Raw genomic sequence first — 13094 nt, forward strand, 5'->3', positions numbered from 1 at the left:
GGGAAATGAAGCTTAATTTGGCAAGGGTTTTTTTATTCAATTGATTGAAATTTGGGATTTTTTTTCTTTTCAAATTCTCTTAAATGACCACTACAATACAAATTAGGTAAATTCATTAAATTCTTAAAGTTAAATTTAATGAAATTGAATAGTTGCATTGTGTAAATCATTAAAAGACGATTTAAGATGAATTAAATATATAATTTGAATTGGTCCTTTAAATTAAATCACCTAATTTGAATATAAATAAGATTTTGATTTAAAACTAAATAAAAAATCGGTTTAGATGAAAATTTATATTTTCAATATAACCTGATGAAGAGTAAATCTCAACAACCATTCACCATAGAGATTGTTTTCAAGAGAATCTTAACTCTAAGATTTTTTTCATATTAATCTTCTTTCAAAATTTGATTCTTTTTTATTGAATTGTTCTTCCTAATTTGAAATCACTGCTATTTTCATTTTTATTATGAATTGTCACTCCAATTTCACTTGATCACATTCATTTTTTTCTTCCCATTTAAGCCTTGATTACCAAAAATAATTCATCCTAATGGACGATATTTTAAACCGTTATACTACCATGGCTTTTACTAAAAGCCATTTCTTATCAAGTAAAAGCTACCTTAGAATAGTGAATTAGATTAAAAATCTTGTTTTAATACAATAAACGACAAAAATCATTGATCAACATCTGAATAATTGAATGAGGGTACAAGCACATAAAATCAAGATATAAAAAAACCAATGATCATAATACAAAAATAATGACAACTAAGTATAAAATAATGATAAGATGCATAGTCATAGAACCCTAGGTACAAAGTAAAGGAACTAAGGTATAATTGAGGTATACAAATGACATTAATTTTTTGCAAATTAAATTACATTAAAATTTTTTAAAAAATTAAAACTGAAACCATTGTAATTTGTTTTTAATAAAGACGATAAAGCATAAATTTAAAAAATAAAAATAAATAAAAGAATAAAAAACAAACAACAAAGTTGAAAGTTCTCCAATTTTTTTCAACGAACTCAATAAATAGAAGTATTTAGCATATTGAATTACTTTTTAAGTATCTTAAATTCTAATTTTTTATTCATTAGTTTGAAGACGTCTCCTTAGTAAAAATAACAAAAATATACAAAATTAAATTTATTTTTTTATTTCTTTAAAAAACAGTCATATAAATTATTTTTAAAGATAAAATTCAAAGTTAACAAAAACGCAATTTTTTAATGCTTATTCAGTTTAATATGAATAACGTTTATTTTAATAGTAAAAGTTTTTATCCCAATCAATTGTAAATGATAATAAAAATTAAAATTAAAAAAAAAAACTAATTTTTTTCTCAAAAACAAATTGGCATCACATTTTTGTAAACTATAGATTTAGAAATGTGACTCATATCATCACTTTTAAAATTATTACCTTTTCTATATAAGTCTTTAAGAATTTTGGTATCTTATATAATTTTTTTTTAAACAAAAAAAAAAAAGAAAAAAACTGCTTCTCTTATTAAAAATCAATTTAAAAGTTGATTAATTTTATTACATAACATATTATTAAAAATATTATCAATTTTTATCTTTTTATTATTAAATTATAATAAATAAACCCATATTCAATATTTAACACTGACTCTACCAAAAATCAAGACAGGAACATTCACCATCTTCAAAATGATGAAACCGATTCCGATCCCTTACAATAATTTCTCGACCATAAACCTTTGAAATCAGCTTGGTGACATGGTGACAATCTCTGCAAACCCTAAGGTTCTTCACAATCCTAATGGCTTCTTTTGAATCCAAGTGTAGTAGCCCATAAGCAATGGCCAGCTTCTCACTATGAACAGCTAGAGCATGTTCTTTATCTTCCTCTTCCATGTCCAACAACACATTCCCGGTATCTGCTGAATACCCAATTGCACTCTTCAGCCTTGTGTGTATCTCATTCAACTTCTCATATATCTTGTTTGATTCCGGGTGTGACCAGTCACCAGCCACAAACCGATGCACCTTTCAGCTCAATCACGCTCACTCCTGCCAAGGTTCCTCACTTTTCTTGCATCGTCCCATTTTTTTGCTGCTGCATATATGTTTGAGAGGAGGATGTAGCTGTTGAGGAAAAATTGGAAAACAGGTTAGTCAAGTGAATTTAGTCTTTTCCAGCATACGTGAAAGGGTTTTACCGGCCACTCTGGCATGGTTGAAGGTTGATGAGGCGTTTTCCCACCATCTCACCCAGCTCAAAGTTGCCATGGATCCTGCAACCTCCAAGCAATGCCCCCAACGCACATGGGTTGGGCTCCATGGGCATGGTCCCTATAAGTTCCATAGCCTCCTCCAAGAGCCCTGCACGGGCAAGGAGATCAATAACACAACCATAATGCTCAACCTTTGGCTCAATCCCATAACTGCTGCCCATGTCTAAGAGTTTTTGACCTTCATCCACCATTCCAGCATGGCTACAGGCACTAAGCATAGCTACAAAGGTTATGTCATTTGGTTCAACACCCGCCTCTTTCATCTCCTTGAAAAATTGTTGGGCTTCTTTCACATGGTCGTGTATGGCCATGCCTGCTATGATTGTGTTCCAAGCTAGAACATCTTTGGACTCCATTGCATTAAAAACTTGCGTGGCAAGGGAAATTTTTCCACATTTCGCATACATGTCCACAAGTGCAGTGCCAACAATGGAATTGACCTCAATTCTATTATCGTTGATATAAGTATGCAAATGCAACCTGATTACTACTCAAAAAGTGCTATTTTGTAGCTTGTAATTACCTCTTTTAAACACTCTTGAGTAGTAATTATCACCTTTTAACTCAATTGGCATGTTAGGGACCCTTGCAATCGTTTCTAATCAAATTGTGTTAAGTTTTGGTGTTTTTGATAGCTTTTAGCTACACCAAAGCAATCCAAGAATGAGGGAGAGCTGTATATAGTTCATGGCAAAGCTTTTGGAAGCTCAAATTCATGAAGAACCAAGCTTTGGAGCTCCATAGCCCTTTGCCAAAGTCGTTCAAAGTATGCAAGGAAAGAACAACAGAGAGAGGAAAAACAGAGTGAAGAAAACAGAGGACAGCAGCTGCAGTCTTCTTTCGCACTTTTGGAGCACTTCCCGAAGTCCATTTTCTACATGCTATATACCATTTCAAACCTCAGGAAGTCAAGAATCCAATGCTTCAAACTTTGTACGAATTGGAGTTGAAATTAGGAAGATATGGCCTTCGCAAGACAACTGCATCCAGTTGAAGGACAAATTCGCATCTTGCGAATTTGGAACTCCAACGTGCGAAATTAAAGCCTACCTTGCGAAATGGAAATGGAATACAGCCGCACAGTCACAGAGAAGCCCAACTTGCGAAAGTGATTTTGCAACTTGCGAACTTGGAGCTCAACGTGCGAAAATTGATTCCAAGTTGCGAAATCAACTTGCGAGATTTTCGCAAGTCACCATGCAATGTGCGAAATCTACATGCGAACTGGGATATTTGTGCACCGACTCTTTTAGATATTTTCTTCAGATATTTTTGTATAAATTTCCATTCTTCTCCTTGTAATCCACCAACCATAAGATTTCTTAGCTAGGAAGGTTGGAAAAACTTCTCTATATATATTCCCTTGCATCCATTGTAAAAGATATATATATATAAGTATGTAGAATCGATCAATATATAGAATATACAGAGCCTTGCTCTGTTTTTCCTTCTCTTTCATTTTCATTTTCTTGCTAGCCAAACATTCTCTGAGATGTTTTCTTAGAGGATGAGTGGCTAGACTTTTTGTTTCTTGGGTGAAGGAAGCTAAGTAAGGTTCCGGCTACATAAGTGTGAGATTTTGTTGTTTCCGTTTTTAATGAAGAGAAAGTGTGATCCGTTTTTGGTTTTTATATTTTTAGTTAACTAGGATTACCATGAATAGCCAATACTTGGTAAGCTTTCGGATTCCATGGATTCTTATTGCTTGCAATCTTGCTCCATGGAGGTCTAATTGTTATCTCTTGTTCGCTTGTGAAGGATGATCCGATGCTAAGGATCACCTTGAATGGAAAATACTAGGTGAGAGGTACGAGCCATTGCAAGGTGTATCAGTGAGAGGGATTTAGCGTTGAAACCATTAATGGCAAGCATCTGTATCACACCAGTTCGGGAAATAACAATAGGTTAAATTCCGAATGCGAGGAAAAGATTCAAGTGACCGGAATCTCCCTCTTTATAGTTGGCACCTGATCCTAGTAACCTGAAATCCCAAGAAACACCTTTCTTTCTAAATTCTTTCTAGTTAATTTTAGTTACTTTATGTTATGTTAGCTTAATACCATCCGTTTTCATTCAAACTTATGTCTTCTTTTAAAGCTAACAAAGAAAAGAAAAAGCACCAATTCAGTTTTTGAACTAATATCAATTGCGAAGTGAAAACCCATCCCAGTGAACGACCCTAGAACCACTATGCTATGCTAGCTAAGGCTATCCTAGTACATGGTGTAATAGGTTATAAATTTTGTTGATTGCTCCCGTCTGAGGACTGAAATCAAGACACCAGCTGGACACGAATCAAATGGCACCACTGTCAAGGACCATTGAGAGGACACGAATCAGCTGAGACACCAATTGGGAACGAATCAAATGGTGTCGTTGCCGGGGATGGTGCCACTTTGCAGTGATATGATCTTTTGAGAACACTTGTGATCTTCATCACAAGTTTGGTGATTTTACTTTTCTTTTACTAACTCTTTTTAATTGTTCTTTTTCTTTATTTATGTTTTAGTTTACCTTTCAGCTAGTTTTAGTTAGTATTAATTTTTTTAGAATTGTTTTTCTTTTGTCTTCTTTTGTTTTCTCTGTTTTTAATTCACAAATTGCTAGTTGTGCATGTCATATTGAATACGAGATAGCAGAGGAAGCCATGAACTTCTTGAGTTATGTGGCTGAACTTTCAAGAGGATGGGATGAACCAAATGCTAGAGATATGGGAAGAATGACATCTCAACCTAATTCTAAGGCTGAGATGTATATTTTGAAGGAAGAAATCGACATGAAGGCAAAGATTGCAGCTATGGCAAGGAGATTGGAAGAGCTAGAAATGAAAAAAATGCAAGAAATACAAGCTATCTCTCAGACACCATTGCAAGCTATGCCTTGGGCCATTTGTCTATCTTATGAGCACTTGGTGGAAGAGTGTCCTACCATTCCAGTGGTGAGGGAAATGTTTGGTGATTGCAACACCTACAATTCCAATTTGAGGGACCATCCAAATTTCTCTTGGAAACCACAGCCACTTTAGTACCAGCAACCTGTTCAAGCACCTCAGCAAGCCTCGAACCTTGAACAAGCTATAGTGAATCTTAGCAAGGTCGGGGGAGACTTTGTTGGAGCTCAGAAATCCATCAATGCTCAGCTCAGTCAAATAATTGACAGTGTAGAGAGTTCATTGGATAAAAGGATGGATGGAATACAAAATGATCTATCTCAAAAGATAGATAATCTCTAATACTCAATACCAAGGCTCACCAATCTCAAGGCTCATAAGAGAGAATCTTCACAAGTGAGAGACGTTAAAGCCGTGATCACTCTAAGGAGTGGTAAAGAGGTTGATTTGGCCACATCCAAACAAGAGCATGAAACAGAGAATGAAACAGAGAAAAAGAAGAGGGAGGAAATTAAAGGAAAGAGAAAGGAAATTGCTTCCATTGCCATCATACAATGCAAATCTCTAATGAAGGATGCTAACTTCATATGGGATCCGAGCAAGCTGAAACAGGACAACATTTTTTTTAATGGACTTAGTCTTTCTAAAAAACTAGCTAGTCCATATCTTTTTGCTTTATTACTTGTTTTAATTTTGATTTCAATGCTTTAATTTTAATTAGTTTTGATTTAACATAAGTTTTTGGATGATCATTGCAGGAAGGACTGCAAAACAATTGGGTGTACTGTCAAAAAAAAAATGATGATGAAAGAAAAGGAAGAGAAGAGAGAATTCTGGCCATTGGTTCTGTTGCCACTTTGGGACATATTTGGAGCACTTTCTCGAGTCCATTTTATACATACTATATCCCGTTTTGAAGCTCGGGAAGTCAAAAGTCCAACGCTTCAAACGGTGTTCAAATCGGAGTTAAAACGAAAAAGTTATGGTCATTGCAAGAAAACTGCACCGAGTTGAAAAAAAAAAAAAAATTTCGCACAGTGCGAATCAAGGTGCGAAAATTTCGCATTGTGCGAATCAAGGTGCGAAAATTTTCGCACCGTGCGAAACACCCTCTTGGCACACGAGTGGCATTTCGCACAGTCCAAACCAATTTTCGCACGATGTGAAACAACTTGCAAAAATTTTTTCTTCAGCGAAACAACTTCCAAAAGTGGGGAAACTTGCGAAACAACTTCCGAAAAGGCGAATCAACTTGCGAAAATCCATCCAAGTTGCGAAAATCCAAAATCCAAATTCGCATGGCTACTGTTCCTGGTGCGAAAAATTTCGCACAGTGCGAAACCACTTGTTGCCACACGAGTGCCATCACCTCAAGTAGCGAAATGGTTTCGCACGGTGCGAAACAAGGTGCGAAAAATTTCGCACGGTGCGAATTCGAGTGCGAAAATCAAAACATGGTGCGAAAATTTCACACCTTGAAATCTAAAGTGCGAAAAATCCTTTCCAAGGTGCGAAATTTTTTTTTAAGTGCGAAAATGACCAACTGTCTTTTAAACCCATTTTTAAACACCCAAGACTCTGTTTTTCATTTCTAAAAGCCATTTTCGACTTCCGAAAGAGTTTTTAAACGTGTGACCATCCAAATTCCGCCCCTCCCTCTCTATTTGAAGCCTCAGGAACATGCATTAGAGGAGAGAACACCCCCGTGCACCATTTGAGTACCCTCTGGAACTCATGAACAACCACCTCTCTCCATATCAGCCATGGACAAAACTAGAGGAGAGCCCCGTGCACCCTGGGATCACACACATGAAGCCTCTCACTCCATTTCTGACCTCCCTAAACCATCACAGCTCATAGCTCCAACTGAAAGCTCCAGTTGAGAAGACTACGCCACCTAAGGAGACTACCAGAGCAGAGGTCAATGTCCTGACCCAACCCACTCAGAAGGCCACCACAGAGCCATTATCTCCACAGGACCCTACCACTACTTGATCATCTCTTTAATTTTTGTATTTACTTATTATATTAGTATAGATAATTCCATGTTTTGATGTTTTATATTCTGGGATTGGATGTATTGCATGATCATATATTATATTCTATTTTCTCAGATTAATATATAGACATCATTTTTGTTTAAACTTGGCATTTTTCTATTTCCTCTACTCACTGAATCTTTTGTTTTTTTTTAAAACATGTGGTTTCTCCTATACGACTCAGACTCCATGCTACTCAGGAGGTACCACTTTCTCCCTTTATTTTTTTAATCGCTCTTGAAACATTGAGGACAATGTTCAGCTTGGTTGGGGGGAGAGTTGAGGAAGGAAGTTTGTTATTAATGCTAAGTTATTTTGGTAATTTAGTTGCTTTTTGCTTAATTTTTAAAATTTTTAAAGTTTTTTTGAATACTCTCCATGGCTATTAAGGAAAAAATTTCAAAATGAAATGGGAGAAATTAAATTTTTGTCTTTTTACTTGAAACTTAGAGTTTGTATTATGTTTATTAAAGTTGATGAATTATTGAACTCCTATTGATTTCAACCTTATTTCTTCCACTTTAAGCTTATCACACACCGTGCACACTAGGTTACGTTTATAAGGTGAAAAACTATTTTCCCCCTTGACTTAGGAAAATTTAGACTTGGTACCTTTGACCTCATTTTAATAGTGTTGAGACACCTTATAAAAGGCTAATGAGCCTTTGGAAAAAGAAAGAAAAAGAAAAATGTTTTACTTGCCTTGAAACCCGAGCAAGGTCTGAGGGGTATATGGTGAAAATCTTTAAAACCTGGTGCCCTAAGCCTTCAATGGTTGGGAGTCACCGACCTCAATGCTCGTTACATGGGTGAATAGGTGGAGTTTAACATTTTGTAGGTGCTTGAGTATTAAAAATTCATTCTCAAAAGTCCAGGGTGAAATCCGAGGAGTTAGTGGTTGAAAAATCCTTAAAGCTTGATGCCCTAAACCTTGATTGGTTGGGAGTCATCGATCGACCCCGTTACATGGACAATTTAGAAAAGAATGCCTTTAAGCTTTGCACTCCTACAAGAAAAAAAAATTGTGAAAGAAAAGAGGTGCGTTCTTAGCCTATTGGAGGTTGATTAGTTTGCTAAGCTTTGAAAATAACTAGGTTGAGGGGAGAGATTAGTTTGACATACTATATCCGGAAACTAATAAATAACACATAGATTTTTGTGGAAGAGTAAGGATTGGACCTTTGGGAGTGGAAATTATTTTGAAGCTTAAATTTGCATAATGCCTACTCTTTATGAATTGTGACTAGGCAAATTATTTGATAGCTCCTATTGAAGTTTGAGTTTTATTTCTTTCATGTTCCATGTGAGAGTTTGATCAGTCATGCCATTTAAACATTTTTTGGAGTGATCACAACCCTTATCCAAAGCGCCCAAATGGGCACAAGCCGATAAGAGGCTGACAACAGTTGCTTCAAATGGCTTTACGCCCACAGCCCGCATTTGATCAAAAAGTTCCAGGGCCTCATTCGGCTTCCCACACTACGCGTAGCACGCCAACATGGAGTTCCTATTAAATATTTACATAATCACATAGATTAATCATACATGATTAAAGGATACTAACAATAGGAAATCACTATAAAGAACATACCTGTTTGAGCCATGATAAAAAACCGTGATTGATTGTTGCAACCAAGTCTTCCTCTCTGTGGTCTTGATAATAGCTATGGTGGCTCTATGGGAAAATAGAAAAACCCTTTTTATCTAGATTAGAGGGGGGACTTAGCATAACTCAAATTGGATTCTCATTGGGCCCTCCCATAATGGGCTTCAATGAGACCCATAGCCTACACTTGCCACTCAATTGAGCTTCTACTCAAAAGATGCAAAACCCAATCCAAAATGTGATCACTAGTTAATTGGGCTCATTATAGAATAAACTATCCATTATCCCGTTTTTGCAAATACAAATTATTCAATTAATGTTAGCCCATATAAAAATTTTCCAACATTCTCCCACTTGGGCTACAGTAATTGTTTTTGAGGATTCATTAAATTCATTTTGAAAATAAGACTCTCGGGTTAAATACAGAAAAGTTTATTTTGTGTGGCCACACCTTTTTTTTTTTTTTTTTAAAGAAATGATAGTCTATAAGTAGCATCTTGTTAAACTTATCCGGTCCAACATGGTCTTAATATTGGACTATAATGGTCTATATGTTAATCTCAACAAACATAATGCCCCTTATAGTCACGAATATTTATAACCATATCGACATGGATTGTAAACCCAGTAGTGTAGTAAGAAATCAATGCCAACATGTGATCATCATCTATATGCATTGTTTCTTATCAGTCCTCATTACAATTTACCAGCAAAATGAAATTGTAATTGCAATTTCTCAACAAAATGAAATTGCTGCAATTTCTAAACAATATGAAATTGCTTGACTTTAACAAGTCATATGTCACCAATAGTGCACCACAAAATCTCAAAATAGTGGTATTTGTGACATCCAATAGTATACAACTGTAATTCTTAAGGTTCAATATCTCAAGATACCATGTTGTATGTAATTCAATTACGACATGCTATAATATAATACTTAATTATGATCATCATAATAAAAAGATTTTAATTTTGCAAGTCGCAGAACAATAATGATCAATGTTTACATAAAACAATAATTGAAATAAGGGAAATCACAAAAACTCCCACTAAACCAAAGAATCAAAAGACTTAATGACATCCATATTCACAACATGTTCCTTGAACGTTATGGGCTTTAAACCTTTGGTTAGAGGATCAGCTAGCATGGACTCAATTCTTATGTGCTCAATCACAATATCTCCTTTCTTCACTAAGTCCTTGACTGTAAGGTACTTGATTTCCATATGCTTAGAACCCGTACTAATCTTATTGTTCTTAGAGTAGAACACAGCTGCATTATTGTCACAATAAATCACAATGGGTCGAAAGATGGAATCAACAACTTGCAACTCTGAAATCAAATTTCTTAGCCAAACAGCTTGAGATGATGCACCATAACAAGCTACAAACTCAGCATACATGGTCGAGGATGCAATTAGGCTCTGTTTGACACTTTTCCATGAAATGGCTCCACCAACTAACATAAAAATGTATCCTGAAGTAGATTTGCGATCATCAAAACAACCACCAAAATCAAAATCTGAGTATCCAACTACCTCGAGATTATCCACCCTCCTATACACAAGCATAAAATCCTTCGTTCTTTGTAGATATCTCATGACTTTCTTTGCAGCAACCCAATGATCATGTCCAGAGTTCGATAAATATCTACCAAGAACGTTAACAATGAAAGCGATATCAAGTCTTGTACATACTTGTGCATACATCAGGTTACCAATGGCACTAGCATAAGGAATAGTCTTCATGGCATCCTTTTCCAAATCATTCTTTGGACACTGTTCATTACTGAGTTTATCTCCCTTCACAACAGGTACATCACCAGCTTTGCACGTCTGCATATTGAATCTTTTAAGCACACGATTGATATAGGCTCTCTGAGATAGCCCAAGGAGGTTTCGAGATCTATCACTATAAATCTCAATACCCAACACAAAATATGCTTCTCCAAGATCCTTCATGTCAAAATTAGCAGACAAAATACGATTGGTATCATTCAAAAGATTCACATCGCTACTAGCAAGTAGAATGTCATCGATATAAAGAACCATGAAAGTGTATTTGCTCCCATTAACCTTCATGTAAACGCACTGATCAAACTTGTTCTCTATAAAACCAAAAGACGTCACAATTTTGTCAAATTTCAAGTACCACTGGCGAGAAGCTTGCTTGAGACCATAAATTGACCTTTTCAATTTGCATACCATGTTCTCTTTTCCATTTTCCTTAAATCCTTCAGGTTGTGACATGTAGACCTCCTCACTCAAATCACCATTGAGAAAAGTTGTCTTGACATCCATCTGATGAAGCTCTAAGTCAAAATGAGCTACCAACGCCATAACTAGCCTAAAGGAATCTTTGGTAGAGACTGGTGAGAAAGTCTCTGTGAAATCAATGCCCTCTCGTTGTGTATACCCTTTAGCAACCAACCGAGCCTTGTATCTTTCAACATTTCCTTTGTTGTCTCTTTTGGTCTTGAATACCCATTTGCATCCAATGGGTTTATATCCTTTGGGAAGATCAACAAGTTCCCAAACATCATTGTCTGACATAGACTGCGTCTCATCTCTCATGGCAATCAACTATTCATTTGCCTTATCACTACTGAGAGCTTCACAATAAGTAGTAGGGTCCACTTCTTCTCCAATGTCATACTCTCCCTCTCCAAGGTAAACATAATAATCGTTAGATAAGGCAGGTCTCCTAATTCTTTGTGATCTCCTCATTTCCACAAGAGGAATCTCATCCACAATAGGGCTTATTTCGACAGTAGGGAAATTGACAGCATCAACTCCTTGTTGAATCCCAGAATCAAAAGCTCCAACATCAAGGTTAACGTCTGAGACTGGCAAACGTAAAGAAATAACATCCATGGGTTCCACTCTTTCATTGGATTGAGAGGGTATACTATCAGTAACATCCAATTCTAAAAACTTTGCCACTTGAGACTCAACAATCTAGTGCCACGAGTCGAACAATAAAACTTGTATCCTTTTGAGTGACTAGGATACCCAATAAAGTAGCACCTAGTAGTTCTCGAATCCCTCTTCTTTAAAGAAGGATCATAGATTTTCACTTCAGCTGGACATCCCCATACTTTAAAATGATTCAAACTGGGTTTTCTATCTGTCCATAGTTCAAACGGTGTTTTAGGCACAGACTTACTAGGAACACGGTTCAGAATGTAGGTTGCTGCTTTAATGGCTTCACCCCATAAGTATTCTGGCAAATTTGATCTACCCATCATGCTCCTTTTCATTTCCATAAGAGTGCGGTTGCGCCTTTCTGCTACGCCATTCTGTTCAGGACTACCAGCCATAGTATACTGAGCAACAATACCATTATCTTGTAAGTACCTTGCAAAAGGTCCCTTTTGTAGTCCAGCATCACCATGCTTCCCATAATACTCACCACCTCGATTAGATCTCACAATTTTGATGACTTTCCCCAATTGTTTCTCAACTTCAGTTTGGAAGACTTTGAACATTTCAAGAGCATCTGCCTTTTCTTTTATCAAAAATACATAGCCATAGCGGGAAAAATCATCAATGAATGTAATGAAGTACTTGTTGCCACGCAAGGTAGTGGAATAAGGTCCACTAATGTCTGTATGAACAATCTCCAACAAATTTTGACTACGAGTTTGCACCATTTTTCTTATTCTTTGTCAATTTTCCTTTCACACAATCAACACAAATTTCTAAGTCATCAGAATCAAGGCGGGGAAGAATCCCAGAACTAATTAAGCGTTCTACTCGTTCTTTAGAAATGTGCCCCAAACGCTTATGCCATAACAATGAAGATCTTTCCTTAGTCAAAGGTCTTTTAGCAACATTGTTTTCAACATTGTAAGAACAAGTAGATAACAACGACAATCTATAAAGCCCGTCAGATAAAACACAATTTCCAATCACTTTAGAGTCATAAATCACATCAACTCTTTTATTTTCAAAAGTGAAACTATATCCAGCTTTATCAAGTACTGAAAGGGAAATTAAATTCCTTCTAAACGAAGGTACACAGAAAACATTGTCCAAAACAAGCTGAAAACCAGAATCCAATTCTAAAACAGCAACCCCAATATGCTCAACATCAATCCCGATGTCACTGCCAACTTTAAGCTTTGACTCTTTTTCACTTGGCTTCCTCAGATTTCTTATCCCCTGTAAAGAAGTTGCAACATGAACAGTAGCACCACTGTCAAGCCACCATGAATCTAAAGGAACATTAACTAAATTAGATTCAAAACAGACATAGGCAGATAACATACCCTGTTCCTTCTT

General features: G+C 36.1%; 1 protein-coding gene across 1 annotated transcript; it reads right to left on the reverse strand.

Moving 5' to 3' along the window:
- Positions 1 to 1627: 1627 nt before the first annotated feature.
- On the reverse strand, positions 1628 to 8629 carry LOC117909747 (pentatricopeptide repeat-containing protein At3g29230-like). The gene is made up of 4 exons (XM_034823805.1): positions 8558 to 8629; positions 2452 to 2753; positions 2199 to 2361; positions 1628 to 2124 (listed from the first exon to the last, which is right to left on the reverse strand). Exons 2-4 carry the CDS (start codon positions 2678 to 2680, stop codon positions 2034 to 2036), a joined length of 483 nt encoding a protein of 160 aa, XP_034679696.1. The 5' UTR covers positions 2681 to 2753; positions 8558 to 8629; the 3' UTR covers positions 1628 to 2033.
- Between the last annotated feature and the right edge of the window lie 4465 nt (positions 8630 to 13094).

This window comes from Vitis riparia, unplaced genomic scaffold, assembly GCF_004353265.1.
Source record: "Vitis riparia cultivar Riparia Gloire de Montpellier isolate 1030 unplaced genomic scaffold, EGFV_Vit.rip_1.0 scaffold303_pilon_pilon, whole genome shotgun sequence".
Classification (NCBI taxonomy): Eukaryota; Viridiplantae; Streptophyta; class Magnoliopsida; order Vitales; family Vitaceae; genus Vitis; species Vitis riparia.